The sequence below is a fragment of the Pinus tabuliformis genome, chromosome 3_2, assembly GCF_031772625.1.
Source record: "Pinus tabuliformis cultivar Carrire ecotype Pingquan chromosome 3_2, CPIR1, whole genome shotgun sequence".
Lineage (NCBI taxonomy): Eukaryota > Viridiplantae > Streptophyta > Pinopsida > Pinales > Pinaceae > Pinus > Pinus tabuliformis.
In genome coordinates, this window is record NC_142302.1 from 793,081,005 (window position 1) to 793,095,472 (window position 14,468).

Here is a 14,468-nt window from a genome sequence, read left to right on the forward strand (position 1 = left end):
AATAAAAAGAAAAAATAAAATAGTTTATATACACTAGATCCATGTTAATTCTAGATTTATCAAATGCCAAAAAAGATTAAATCTCTTAAGGTGTAAATTTTTCCTCAAATTTTACACTTAAAAAAAAAGTTTACACTTTAGATTTAATCTCTCTTCACACTTAATAATTCTGAAATTACTATAAATATAAACCCTCTCATATATATATAAATAATTAATTTATCCCTATATAAATATAACTTGTAATAATAAATTCAAGTTAATAAATTGTATTATTTAACAAACCACTTCAAAATTTGCATGGTAAGACATGAACGCCGAGGAAATGTCATGAATTAAGCTTTACCCTGCAACTTTTTACTCTAACACACGCCATGCTTATCATTGACTTAATTAGAATTAGGCCACACCTTCTCAAGAAATCAATACTACCAAAGAAGGTGTCCCTAACGTTACCTACAGAGGCCATTGGCAAACTACGCCGGCCAAATCTAGACTAATCACTTATACGACCGCTAAATTTTAACCAATTCCTTGACAGAAAATCCTATCGAGCAGACTGCACTGTGATGGATGCTCTAGACAATGAGGAAAATGCTCCCAATCGCATTCAGAAATCCTTCCATTTACTGTAAAACTGTAAATTTCACTTCACATCCGTCACAAATCTGCTACTGTTCTTTCAATATCCTGTCAGAAACAGATTCGACATACAACAATGGTTTTCTTGCAGAAAGCAATGAAGTCTCGCCGTCAAAACCCTCAGAGTCTGATATCGTGGATCAAGTTTGCGGGTTTCTGCGTCACAATCAATGGAATCTTCTACAGAATATGGTGCCCAGATTGACGCCTTCCCGAGTCGTCACAGTGCTGTCAAGATATAAAGACGAACCACGAGTTGCTCTGGAGTTTTTTCTATGGATAGGAAAACAGCTAGGGTTTCAACACACAGTTGAATCGTATTGTGTTACAATCGATATTGTGAGCAGAAGTAGAATGTGGGCATATGCCCAGGCTTTACTTCAGCGTTTTGTGATGGAAAAGGGTAAGGATTCAGTGTTGGAAACTGTTCAGTATTTGGTGAATGAATGTCAGAATTCAATGGTTTTGGATATGCTGATTGATTTGTTAACCAGGGCTAAGATGTTTGATGAGGTTATTGCAGTGTTTAATGTCATATGTGGGTGTGGGTTTGGTCATTCTGATAGGAGTTACAATAATCTGTTGATAAGTCTGAAGAAAGTAGGGCTGTTTTCAGATTTTGACATTACGATGGTGCAGGAGAAAAAATCGAGGAGCACTAGAGAAATGTATTGGGTTAAATCTAGGAGTTTGGGCTGTAAATGTAGGAGGAAAGAGAGAATCGGTGGTTTGTTTGATTTAAACTGTAAAATGCCAATGAATGGGGATTATTACAAGGATGGAAGGGAGGAATTGAAACTAGTAGGTACAAAGAAGGAAGAGGGTATTGAACTGTGTCAGGAGACCAACATTTCTTCTGCCGGTTCAGATTTTTCCGGGAGGAGTAATAGATTCATAAAAAGCACTGCTATGAAGCATGTTGCTCATGGTCATCGACTTACAGTGATCAAATACAATGCTCTAATAAATGTTTTGTGTAGGAAAGGCAAAATTGGGGCTGCTTTTAGAATTAAAGACAAGATGGTCAGGAAGGGTCTTCGTCTCGATCTATTTACTTATAATACTCTCATGAATGGGCATTGTAAGTTGGGTGATATGGAGGGGGCAAATGAGCTTCTAAAGGATATTTTTGAGATCGGTCTTTGTCCCGATCGTGTCACGTATAATACATTGATGGGCGGGTACTGCAGGAGAGGCGAGGTGGAAAAGGCACTCGCATTAGTGTATACAATGGTGCAAAATGGTCTTCGTCTCGATCTATTTACTTATAATACTCTCATGAATGGGCATTGTAAGTTGGGTGATATGGAGGGGGCAAATGAGCTTCTAAAGGATATTTTTGAGATCGGTCTTTGTCCCGATCGTGTCACGTATAATACATTGATGGGCGGGTACTGCAGGAGAGGCGAGGTGGAAAAGGCACTCGCATTAGTGTATACAATGGTGCAAAATGGTTTCCAACCCAATATTTTTACATTTAATATACTCATTAATGGGCTTTGCAAAAGAGGCCGGATGGAGGGGGCAAATGAGCTTCTAAAGGATATTTTTGAGATCGGTCTTTGTCCCGATCGTGTCACGTATAATACATTGATGGGCGGGTACTGCAGGAGAGGCGAGGTGGAAAAGGCACTCGCATTAGTGTATACAATGGTGCAAAATGGTTTCCAACCCAATATTTTTACATTTAATATACTCATTAATGGGCTTTGCAAAAGAGGCCGGATGGAGGAGGCAAAGAAGCTTTCAATTGAAATATTGGACCGGCATAAGACCTCTAACTTAGTTACTTCCACCATCCTGATTAACGGGTGCTGCTTCAAGGGCAACATGCAAGGGGCAGTAGAGCTGTGGAAAGAAATGATAAGAGGAGTCTTGCCAGATACTGTTGCATACAATGTGCTTATCAATGGATTTGTTTTGGAAGGAAATATGGGATATGCTTTCAAACTGGTTGGGGAAATGATAAAAAGGGGCCTTGTACCCGATTTAATTACTTACAACGTACTTATTAATGGACTTTGTAGAGAAGGTGAACTACAACAGGCCTGCAGGATGTATGTGAACATGATAGATGCAGGACTTGCGCCAGATCTTGTCTCTTATAAAATAATTATTAGAGGTCTTTGCAAGCATGGAGATCTTAGTAAAGCAAATACTTATTTTCAGAGAATGCTTGAAAGTGCTATCAATCCAGATCATGTATTTTTTAATGCTCTCATTGATGGGCACTGCAACATGGGAAATATGACAGAGGCTTTTAGATTGCGTGATGAAATGGCTGCATTCGGCTTGGTGCCAAATGTTTTTACGTACAATGCACTCATTCATGGATTTTGCAAAGAAGGCAACATCTCAGAGGCTTTCAAGCTAAAGTTTGAAATGATTGCAAATGGTTTCACACCTGATGTTGTTACATACAATTTGCTTATAAATGGACTTTGCAAACCTGGTTGGATATCTGAAGCTTTTGAGTTACATGATGAAATGATAAGGAAAGCTCTTGTTCCTGACAAATTCACTTATACTGAACTTATTTCTGTCCTTTGCAAGAAACGGAAAACACAAGAAGCTCATGAACTCTTTTTGAAGATGCAAAGAGACGGTTTGTGTGTGGATCATGTTGCATACAATATCCTCATTAAGAGATACTTTAAGGAAGCCAAACCGCACGAGGCTCTAAAACTTTACGAGGAGATGGCAGAAAGAGGACTTTTGACAACGGCCCCTATTCAGAATGTGCTCATCGACGGGCTTGGCAAGAAAGGCACTGTTCAAGAAGTTCACAAGATGAAATGATAAGGAAAGCTCTTGTTCCTAACAAATTCACTTATACTGAACTTATTTCTGTCCTTTGCAAGAAACGGAAAACACAAGAAGCTCATGAACTCTTTTTGAAGATGCAAAGAAATGGTTTGTGTGTGGATCATGTTGCATACAATATCCTCATTAAGAGATACTGTAAGGAAGCCAAACCGCACGAGGCTCTAAAACTTTATGAGGAGATGGCAGAAAGAGAACTTTTGACAACGGCCCCTATTCAGAATGTGCTCATCGACGGGCTTGACAAGAAAGGCACTCTTCAAGAAGTTCACAAGATGCATAATGAGATGGTCTTAAAGGGCTTTGTGTCTGGTTCTGATGCATACAGTGGTTAGTCAATTGGCCTTGCGGTGAAGGTCACTTTTAGGAAGCATGGTGCTGAACAACGCAATGAATACAAAGACTGCTACAGCCAGTGAAGTATGCTCGCAAACAAAAGCTCCTGATTGCAGCTTTTACACACCGAGTTAAATTCCGAGGGATCCAATTAACGAGAAGTCTAATCGGGTAATTCTTACCTCTTTCTATTTTTTTCTAGTATTTTAATTAGCATTTTAAGGTTCTTTCTTAATAGTATGGAGTCTGTATTTGCAAATGGAAATATTGGGCTTAATAGCACGAAGTCCCTAAACATCTTTGAATTGACTACAGCTTCCTAAACTTCCTGTCATTTTGGAGCCCTTTACTGCTGTGCCTTCATTCTCATATATAAAGTAGAATCTGCAATGTGAGGACAAAGTCCCCCAGGCAACTATCACTGGTGTACCTTCTATTGGTTTGCCATGGCCTATCACTCATGTTGAAAGTAGAACTTGTTGGTTTGGCAGTGATCTGAACCCTCTAGACAAACCACTAAACACCGCCACTTCCTGAAAATATTCTTTCTGCAAGGAAGGCCACTTGAGACTCTTTCAACGGGCTATCTTTTTAAGCTTCCAGTCACAATTTCCAATACAACAAGATCTTCATCAACCAGACCCTTTTTTTAAACTTAAAATTTGTGTGACCGGTACACATCTTGAGGGACCTGGCAATAAAAAAAGGAAAGATCATCTGCTAGTCATCTTTTTGGAAAACTCACATGCAGTCGGACTTTACACCATGAGCTCTATTGAAATTTGAGTGTCAGAGGTATTGCAGCGACGCTGAATAATGTAGAATGCTATTTTTAGATCAATGATCTGGTTACACTAGTGGTACTGATATCTCTCTTTTCGTTATTATTCAATGGATTACGTTATAGGTAAAGATGAGATGGAGCAGTGCACAAAACAGTTTCAGGTCGCCAAAGAGCATTTGGAGTTTTGTTTAGTGTGGCTTCCTCTCCTCTATTGGCATGACATGTTGCTGGCGATTTTTATTACTGTCAGAGAATAAAAGAGCCCACATTATGAAAAAAAGGTCTGAACTAAGCCACTTGCAAATAAGACGGTATTGTTTGATAGGTCATTTTTAAAATTTTAGATAAATTTAGTGGTTTTCCTTGTCTTATGGCTTAACAAGTGGGAAATATAGGCCATTGATGCAGCTCATTCTTAGGTAAATCATACCATTATTTTGACGGTAAATGATATATTTCTAGATATAAAGGCATATGACATTGCTGAATTTCTCCATGACATTATCAAGATCATTGGGCCCTCTTATATGGTGCAAGTCATAGCTGATAATGCACCTGTGCGCAAAGTTGTAAGGTTGATCTAGTCCCTTATACTGGACTCCAGTCATAATGTAAAAATTCAAACTTATTTTATGAAAATTTGAATAATGAAATTTCATGGATATTGAAGTTCTCATAGGTTTCAATACATCATTTCAATATGATATGCCATCGTTATTCCCAAACTATTTGTAGAAAGTTATTTAATTCGGAGTTTTTGAACTTACTTGTGATGTATCATCTGATATGCCTAAAATTCCATCATGTTGAGTCCTGTTATAGAGGTTATGTTAGGATATATAGCTTACATTTCTATTAAAGTTAATTTATGAGTTTAGGTTATAGTTTATGCTTTTATTCACTTTGTATAGAGCAGTCTATCCCACATTCGTAAGTGGAAATGACTTAGTGAGCAATCATATATAAGGGTGTGAACTCCATTGTAATAGATGCATCTTTTATTTTTTGATAATATCATATCGTGTTATTGTGAGAAACTTTCTTTGAGCTCAATTATGTGAAATCTTGGTAGCATCGGGAGATACTCACATGCCCTTGGCGCTGGGTATGTGAGAAGAAAACACTCATGGAAGTGATTGTATGAGTGTATGAGCTAAGTGATGGGGCATTGTACTTGTAGACCCATGGTATTCTGATAAGCCATGGTCTTGCAGCCTTTGAAATTAGAAGCCAATGGAGAGGCTTGATTTTTTTTTTGGAGAGGAGAATAACAAATGTTTCTTCTTGATTGGGGTTCTGATTTGCTGAGGAAACTGTAGACCTGCAAAGGAGCAGCAAGGTACTTTTGAAGGATGTGAGTAAATTAGTTCATGGGGCAAATCTGTTAGGAAAAATCTTGAAGGAGGCCGTTAGGTTATTCTTAGGGGAAGGAAGGAAAAGGGCACAAGGAGGAGACGAGCAGTTGAGGGCATTAAAGGCAGTTCGTGCCCTAGAAAGGTCCGGAACTGTGGTTGGGAACAGGCTGCAACAAGGAGCAACAGGCCGAGGCCTGTGCAAAGGCAGAGAAGGCCTGTTTTGCTCAAGCCACAGTAGAAGGAAGCAGGCTGAGTTTGTGAAAGGTCTACAGGACCTAGCTGGGGAAAGATATTTGTTAATTTTAGATAACAATGGTATGTTCTATGCTTTAGAGAAATTTACTTCAATTTTTCTTATTAGCCCGATATCAATTTCCAGATTAGCAATCACATTAACATTAATAGTAAATGCAGATAGAACATAAACAATAAGCAGAAGACAAGCCAAGACAAGAGGACACAATATTTGGCCAGGGAATAACCCCAATGTGGGGAAACCCTTTGATCAAATCTTCTTATTATTCTTCAAAAGTTCAGCAGAAAGAGAGAGAGAGTACAATATACAGAATTTACTTTCCCAAACATTGTCAAAACATTCCAGTCAAACTGCAGTCAATAGGATGCCCTAACAAGAAAGTCAATGCTGGTCAAACCAGCAGAAAGTCACCTTCAAATCAGCTCGGTCAAACCCAGTCAACTCAGCCTCCAAAGACAATCCAAATCACCTCAAAACAGTCCAAAAATTCTTGGTCAAACATGGTCAACACAGTCAACTCTGCAGTCAACACTGGTAAACAACTGCAAACACCTTGATTTCTGTGCCAGGAGCTGCGGCCTAAGAAAAACGAATTTCCTGCTTGAAAAACACAGTCAAAATATGAAGTTTGACCCTCGGTCAATGTCCGTGTGATAGGCCAAAAACAGATCTGTGATTTTCAGCCTGTAATTTCCAGTCAACGCATGAGGAAAGAGATGCTCCTGTTTGCTGTACGAACCAATGAGGAGAGGAGAGAGTAAGATGTGTGTTGATGTGTGTCCAAATGAGGAAAATGACTCCTCTATATATACACAACGTTGAGGATGAAGAGACACGTCTGTTGGGCTTCATGAGCCTACATTAGACTTCTGGCCGACCTTGACAATATGTCCATAGAAGAAATAAATTCATAATTCCATTTATACTTGTAAGAATGAGATAATCTTTAGATCAATCCTGCACCTTTTGGAAAGAAGAATCCAATAAAAATATCATCTCCATCATATGAGCTGTCCAAGGTGGAGTTTGTCCTAGTTGCCAATTTTAACACTCCCCCTCAACTAGGTAGAACTCCACCTGCCAAACCATCTGTCAATCTGTACCATCCCTGTCATCCCTACTGAACCATGAAGAAATAATGAAGAAGAAATGATCGAGAGTGTATCATACCACTCTCCATTGACCTAAAGTCAATCTCCATTGATTCCAGATCAATATCAAACATCCTAACATAGGGAGTATGGTAGTACACGATACGTCTATCAGTGTTACTTGGTCCCTATCCTCATTTCCCTACCCATTGGCCAAATGAGAGGTACTTCCCATAAGTCCCAGACTGCATGGGTAGGATGTATCGGCAGGAGAAGGTGAACCACTCATCCTAATCATGGAGTATCATAGGGGAAGGTGAACCACTCATTCTATGCATATATCCACCATCATGGGGTATCACAGGGGAAGGTGAACCACTCACCCTATACACAGCGCACCACTAGGGGAAGGTGAACCAATCACCCTATGGTCGCTCATAGCTCCAAGAAGTACCCCCAAGCCCCCCGGAGCTCCGAGAGCTCAATATCCAACTCAAACGGGACCCTCATAAGAGGGTCTCTCCATGACTCCAAGTCGTTCACGAAAGGTTAAGAATTTGACCTTCCCCAGGAGCTTTGTAAGAATATCTACGATCTGTTCATCAGTCCCAATGTGATGGAGCCTTATTGCTCCTCGTTGTACCATATCCCGGAGAAAGTGGTACTTGATATCAATATGCTTGGAGCGGTCACGAAACACAGGATGCTTAGAAAGACGAATCCCACTTTGGTTGTCCCAGTAGATTACGGTGGTATCGAGCACATGCCCAAACAGCTCAGTAAAGAACTTCCTCAACCAAACAGCTTCACAGGAGGCCATACTAGCAGCAATATATTCGGCCTCAACGGTGCTCAAAGCAACCGATTTCTGCTTCCTGCTCATCCAATATATCGAAGCAGAACCTAGTGAGAAGCAACATCCTGATGTGCTCTTACGATCCACCACACTGCCAGCCCAGTTAGCATCAGAATAACCATGGAGCCTCAAATTCCCGACAGTGTATCTCAGTCCATAGGTGATTGTGCCCCGAAGATATCTCAAGAGATTCTTGGCAGTAATCCAATGTATGTGATGAGGCTCGACCATGAATTGACTCAATGTATTCATTGCAAAACATATGTTTGGACGGGAGTTCACCAAGAACATTAAGGCCCCATGAGTTGACGATTCTCAAAAGGATTTCCCGGCTTGGGCCCAACAACACTTTCACATAACTTCTTGAAGTTAAGTTCCATCGGAGTAGTCACGGACTTACAATCCACCATCCCGCATCTTTCAAGTAGCTTCACAATGTATTTTTCTTGGGAAAGGAAAATCTCACCTGGCTTTTGCCAGACCGCCAAGCCTAGGAAGTAGTGCATCAATCTTAGGTCCTTCATCTCGAATTTGGAAGCCAACTCCCTCTTGCATTGATAAATAAGAGGGTGTGCACCTGTCAGAAAGAGATCGTCCACATAAAGTACCAAGATGAGAGGTCTATCATTTTCATCCTTAAAATAAATGTTCAGATCAACTTCACTTGTAAAACCCAGCTTCATCAGATAACTGTTGATCCTCTCATACCAAGCCCAAGGAGCTTGCTTCAACCCATAGAGGACTTTCTTCAACCTGCATATATGTGTCTTTCGATCTAGAATTTCGAACCACTCGGGTTGTTCTACATAGACTTCCTCCTTCAGTGAACCATGCAAGAAGGCGGTCTTGACATCCATTTCATGTAAATTCCATCCTTGAGAGGCAACAAGGGCAATGATCAAACGAATGGTCGTATATCGGGCAACTGGTGCAAATATCTCATCATAGTCCACACCTTCCTTTTGAGAGAAGCCTCAAGCAACAAACTTGGCCTTCAACTTTTCAGCACTTACATCAGGTCCATGCTTGATCTTTTAGAGCCATTTCGAGGTGACAATAGATTCTTCCTTGGCTCTATGGACCACATCCCAGACATCATTCTTCATAATCGACTCATACTCTTCGTTCATAGCATCCTTCCAAACTTGGTGCTTCACAGCTTCTTCGAATGTGCAAGGCTCAATTTGAACAATGGTGCTCATGGCAGCTAAGTACCCTTGGTACCTATTCGGCTTCTTACTTTCACAAAAAGTTCCCCCGGGTGCAATATGTCTCTCGACATCTTCGAGAGTGTCCCTAAGCCATGAGGGTCTCCTTTTTGAGGAGGAGGGCTCATCAGGAGGTGGATCAATGGGATTCATTAGTTCTTTAACATCGGGCATCGGCTTATCCTGCGGCTCTCCTTGCTTTCCTGTATCTGCTTCTTTGTCCTTCCTTGGAATAGGAAGGTTCCTAATCTTCCCAAGGGCAACATCTTTATCAAAGGTGACATCATGACTTATCTCCGCTTCTCTTTGACCACACACATAGATTCTATATGCCTTTGAAGTTTCACTGTAGCCCACAAATGTTCCCTTCTTCCCAGATGCATTCAATTTGCTTCTTTTTTCTTTCGCCACATGAAAATACACGGGGCTACCAAAAATTCTAAAGTGAGAAACATTAGGTTTCTTACCGGTGAAAACTTCTTCAAGAGTTTTGGAGTCCAATGTTTGATGAGGGCATCTATTTTGAACATACACGGGAGTGTTGGCAGCTTCTTCCCATAGGAACTTCGGAAGGCCTTGATTATGAAGCATGGCACGATTGGCTTCTATAATAAAACAATTCTTCCTTTCAACAACACCATTTTGCTCAGGAGTATATGTGGTAGTAGTCTCCCTCTTAATCCCAACTTCTCTACAATAGTCATTGAACTCATTTGATTCATATTTGGTTTCATTATCAATCCTCAATATTTTGATCTTCTTCCCTGTTTGATTTTCAACTAAGGCTTTGAAAGAGCGGAACCATGTGAACACTTCGTCAAATAAATCCAAGATTTGCGAGAGAAGTCATCCACAAAGATAGAATAATATAAATATTCTACCAAAGATGTCACTGGCAACATACTAGATAGATCAGAATGAACCGATTGCAAAATATCGGTAGTCTTGCTATCACTTGAGGGGAATGGTCCCCTTGTATGTTTTCTTTTGACACATTCCTGACAAACACCTTCATGTTCTACTTTAAATTCATGCATACCTGTCACCATCTTCCTTGCATTGAGTAGAGCCTTATAATGTATATGAGCAAACCTCCGGTGCCATAATTCAGATTGAAGAGATGTGTCGCAAGACATAGCTCCCAATGGACTTCCTCCAACTTGATATAGGCTATCAACCTTGAATCCAAAAGTAAACGCTTTTTTGAAATTTCTTTTCCAAACACGTACCTTTCCATCAACGAATGCCACCTTGAATCCTTTGTCCTCCATTGCCGAGATAGATACCAGGTTCTTCTTTAGATCAGGTACATATAGTACTTCTTGTAGATTATTGATGTTACCTTGATTCAATTGAAGAGTAACAATCCCAACTCCTTTCATGGGATAGGTGGCATTGTCCCCAAGAATGATTTCCAAATTTGTATATTTTTCTATCAAATTTGAAAGAGCCTCCTTATACCCAGTGAAGTGCCTTGAGGCACCACTATCAATCAACCAATTTCCCAAGGTATTTGGAGGAGAGGCAATAGAAAGGGAAGATATGAGATAGAATTCTTTTTGCTTGTTATCTACAACATTAGATTCATCATACCTAGAGTTTCCTGATCTTTTGGGAGGTCGACCATTTCCATGTTGAGTAGTGGGAGCATTCCTTTTTCCTTTGTTGTTGAACCTGCCATTCCTTTGATTGTTGTTGCCCTAAAATTGTTGCAGTTGTTGTTGTCCCTGAAATTGTTGCAGTTGTTGTTGTCATCATCCCGAAGTGTATCCCTTCTATTAGGACACTCCCTAGCATAGTGGCCAAACCTGTTACAAATGAAGCATCTACCCTTTCTTCCATCTTTGAATCCCAGTCTTCCTTGACATTGCTTCTTTGAACCTGCATTATTCTTTCTTTTAGCATGAGCAGAGAATGCAGTAGGATCATTTCTATTTGAAGGCATGTCTCTCTCCATCATCTTTGTTTCTTCTTGAGTACATGTAGTAAACAATTCATCAAAACCTGGAATTCGGTCATTGTTGAGGATAGTAATGTTGAACACATGCCATTCACGAGGGAGACCTCCAAGGGCAATGAGAGTGAGCTCCCTGTCAGCGATAACTTCTCCAATTGAAAGAAGATCATTTTTCATTTTGGTAATCCTCATGAAGTAGGATTGGATATCTTCTCCTCTTCCCTTCTTTAGGTCCTTCAACTTGTTCTTGAGAAAGAGGACTTGGTTGTTAGTTTTTGGTAGCATCAGAAGTGCTCTAGCCTTGAAAATTGGTGGAGAGGCTAAGGCACATGAGTTCTAAAGAACTCATAAACTGTTTGGTGAAATTCCACCCAGATTGTATTTTATTAAAATAATTAATATTTTTAATGGGGTTGCTAAGTCTAAACTTAGGGAGATTAAAATATTAATGGGTATTAATCAAAATATGGGTGAGAATGATCTAGAAAGCGGATCAAGTCATGTTTTAATCTTAGCCGTTGATTAGAGACTTAATCTTGGCCGTTGAAGACTCAACCAGAAAAGTATAAAATGGAGGCTTGGGGTTCTTTTGGAAACACACGCGAAGAGAATGAATTGATCAAGAATTCGATTCCTAGGGCAGGGTTTGCTAAGGATTTCGAATTAAGTGATCATTATGCAACAGAGGGGCAGTGAGAATCCGGGAGGACTTTCCGGAGAATATAGACAGAGAGGCAGAGAGAGCCAGCAAAGCAGAAAAAGCTGCTTGTCACGTAGAAGCCGGAACAACCAGGAACACCTGGAACTGTCGGGAACATCCTGAACTGCTGGGAACTGCTAGAACAATCGGAAAAGCTGATGCAAAGGGTAGAAACCAGAATTGCCGGGAACAATCGAAACTGCTGGGAACTGCCAGGATAGCTGACGCAGAGGGCAGAAGAGGTGACGTAGGGCTTGTAAGGATGACACAGGGCCTAAGCAGGGCTAGCGCATAAATAGTCGGGGTTAGCCAGTTTTGTGTCAGACCAACCGAAATTCTACTGGGTGAAGTGAGGTAAAACTCACTCAGATTTACTGCCAGTGTTTTTTTCTATAAAGGATTGCTAGAGGAGCATCCTAGATTTGTATTAAGTTATTTCTCCTGCATAATAATAAAACCCTCAGAATTGCTGCACCGGTTTTCCCACATTGGCTTTTTTCGGGGACTATTGTGTCCAAAAATAAGTGTGTCCTATGTATCTTGTTCTTTGCTCTGTTTTCTGTTTCATGAGATCAAACATTTAATTAGTGTAGGTTGCAGAGGTAATTTGCTTCAGTATTCAGAAGAATAACTTGATAATGTTAAAAAATCAAGTAGGTGGAGTAGATTAAGATTTGCTGCAGTAAGGGTTCCTTGAGGATTAGGAATTTTCACATTGGTTTGCATTGCTAGCTTTGAACATACCAACCAACTTGTCATATATCTCCTTAGATGTGTTCGAATCGGAGATGTAACAACTAAATGCTTATGAATAGAATCCTTGATGATCTTCTTAGCTTTGACTTCACCTTTCATGTACTTTGTCTTAGCAACAGTCGGTGCATTTGAAGGAGGTTCAATAATCTTTCCTTGCACATAGTCCATAACATCATGCTCTTCCAAAGTCTAATCAAGAGACATCTTCCATGCATGATAATCAGACTTATCATGGAGCTTGTCATCAGGTTTGAAGTAAAATGAGGAGGCCATTGAATCTTGTCCTTGTCCAACAAATCTCAGTGATTACTCTTCACTCTTGCTTGGGCTTTGTCTTCACCTCAGCGCTGATACCATCTTAATTTTAGATAACAATGGTATGTTCTATGCTTTAGATCAATTTACTTCAATATTTCTTATTAGCCCGATATCAATTTCTAGATTAGCAATCACATTAACATTGATAATAAATGCACGTAGAACATAAACAATAAGTAGAAGACAAGCCAAGACAAGAGGACACAATATTTGGCAGATGCCAAGGAAAAACCCCAATGTGGGGAAAATCCTTTGATCAAATCTTCTTATTATTTTTCAAAAGTTTAGCAGAGAGAATACAATATACAAAATTCACTTGCCCAAACACTGTCAAAACAGTCCAGTCAAATTGCAGTCAGCAGGATGCCCTAACCAGAAAGTCAACGTTGGTCAAACTAGCAGAAAGTCTCCTCCAAATCAACTCGGTCAAACCCAGTCAACTCGGCCTCCAAAGACAGTCCAAATCACCCCAAAATAGTCCAAAAATTCTTTGTCAAACCTGGTCAACGCACAATAAACTTTGCGGTCAACGACTCTGCAGCGAATGTTGGTCAAACAATTGCAAACACCTCGATTTTTGTGCCAATAGCTACGACCAACGAAAAATGAATTTCCTGCCTGAAAAACGTAGTCAAAAGTTGAAGTTTGACCCTCGATCAATGTTGGTCAACGTCCCTGTAATAGCCCAAAAACAGATCTGCGATTTTCAGCGTGTAATTTCCAGTCAACCCAAGCCAACGCATAAGGAAAGAGATGCTCCCGTTTGTTGTACGAACCAATGAGGAGAGTAGAGAGAAAAATGTGTGTTGATGTGTGTCCAAATGAGGAAAATGACTCCTCTATATATACACAATGTTGAGGGTGAAGAGACACGTCTGTTGGGCTTCATGAGCCTACATTAGACTTCTGGCCGACCTTGACAATTTGTCCATAGAAGAAATAAATTCATAACTCCATTTATACTTGTTTGAATGTGATGATCTTTAGATCAATCTTGCACCTCTCGAAAAGAGGAATCCAATAAAAATATCATCTCCATCATATGAGCTGTCCAAGGTGGTGCGTGGCCCTAGTTGCCAGTTTTAACAATATTTGTGGGCCATGAGCTGTTAGGCGTTACAATTGCCCCCCATGAGAAGGTAATAAGAGCAAATTGAGGGGCTTGTGTGAGGGTCGTGGGCTATAGGAGGTAGTCACAACAGGACATACTTGTAAAGAGGGAAGATTATAGGTGGACCGAGTGTTTAAGGAGGGATGGGAAGCACTAAGGTGGCTGTGTGGAAAGTCCATTAAAGGAGAAGTTGGACTGAGTGATTTTGGGTAGTGAGGGCTTGAAGGATTAGCCTTAGCCCAAGGATTTCGTACTTGTGTTTTTTGGGCATTTTC

At 40.2% G+C, this 14,468-nt stretch overlaps 1 protein-coding gene across 2 annotated transcripts in view; it reads left to right on the forward strand.

Moving 5' to 3' along the window:
* Window positions 1-496: 496 nt before the first annotated feature.
* The window catches only part of LOC149182980 (uncharacterized), a 64,860-nt gene continuing 50,888 nt past the window's right edge, over window positions 497-14,468 (forward strand). For both annotated transcript variants that reach the window (XM_089417023.1, XM_089417024.1), the window contains exons 1-2: window positions 497-3,972; window positions 4,709-4,866. In XM_089417023.1, the coding sequence (XP_089273149.1) occupies window positions 586-3,441 (2,856 nt within the window). In that variant the 5' untranslated portion in view covers window positions 497-585 and the 3' untranslated portion in view covers window positions 3,442-3,972; window positions 4,709-4,866. The remainder of the gene's footprint in view (window positions 3,973-4,708; window positions 4,867-14,468) is intronic.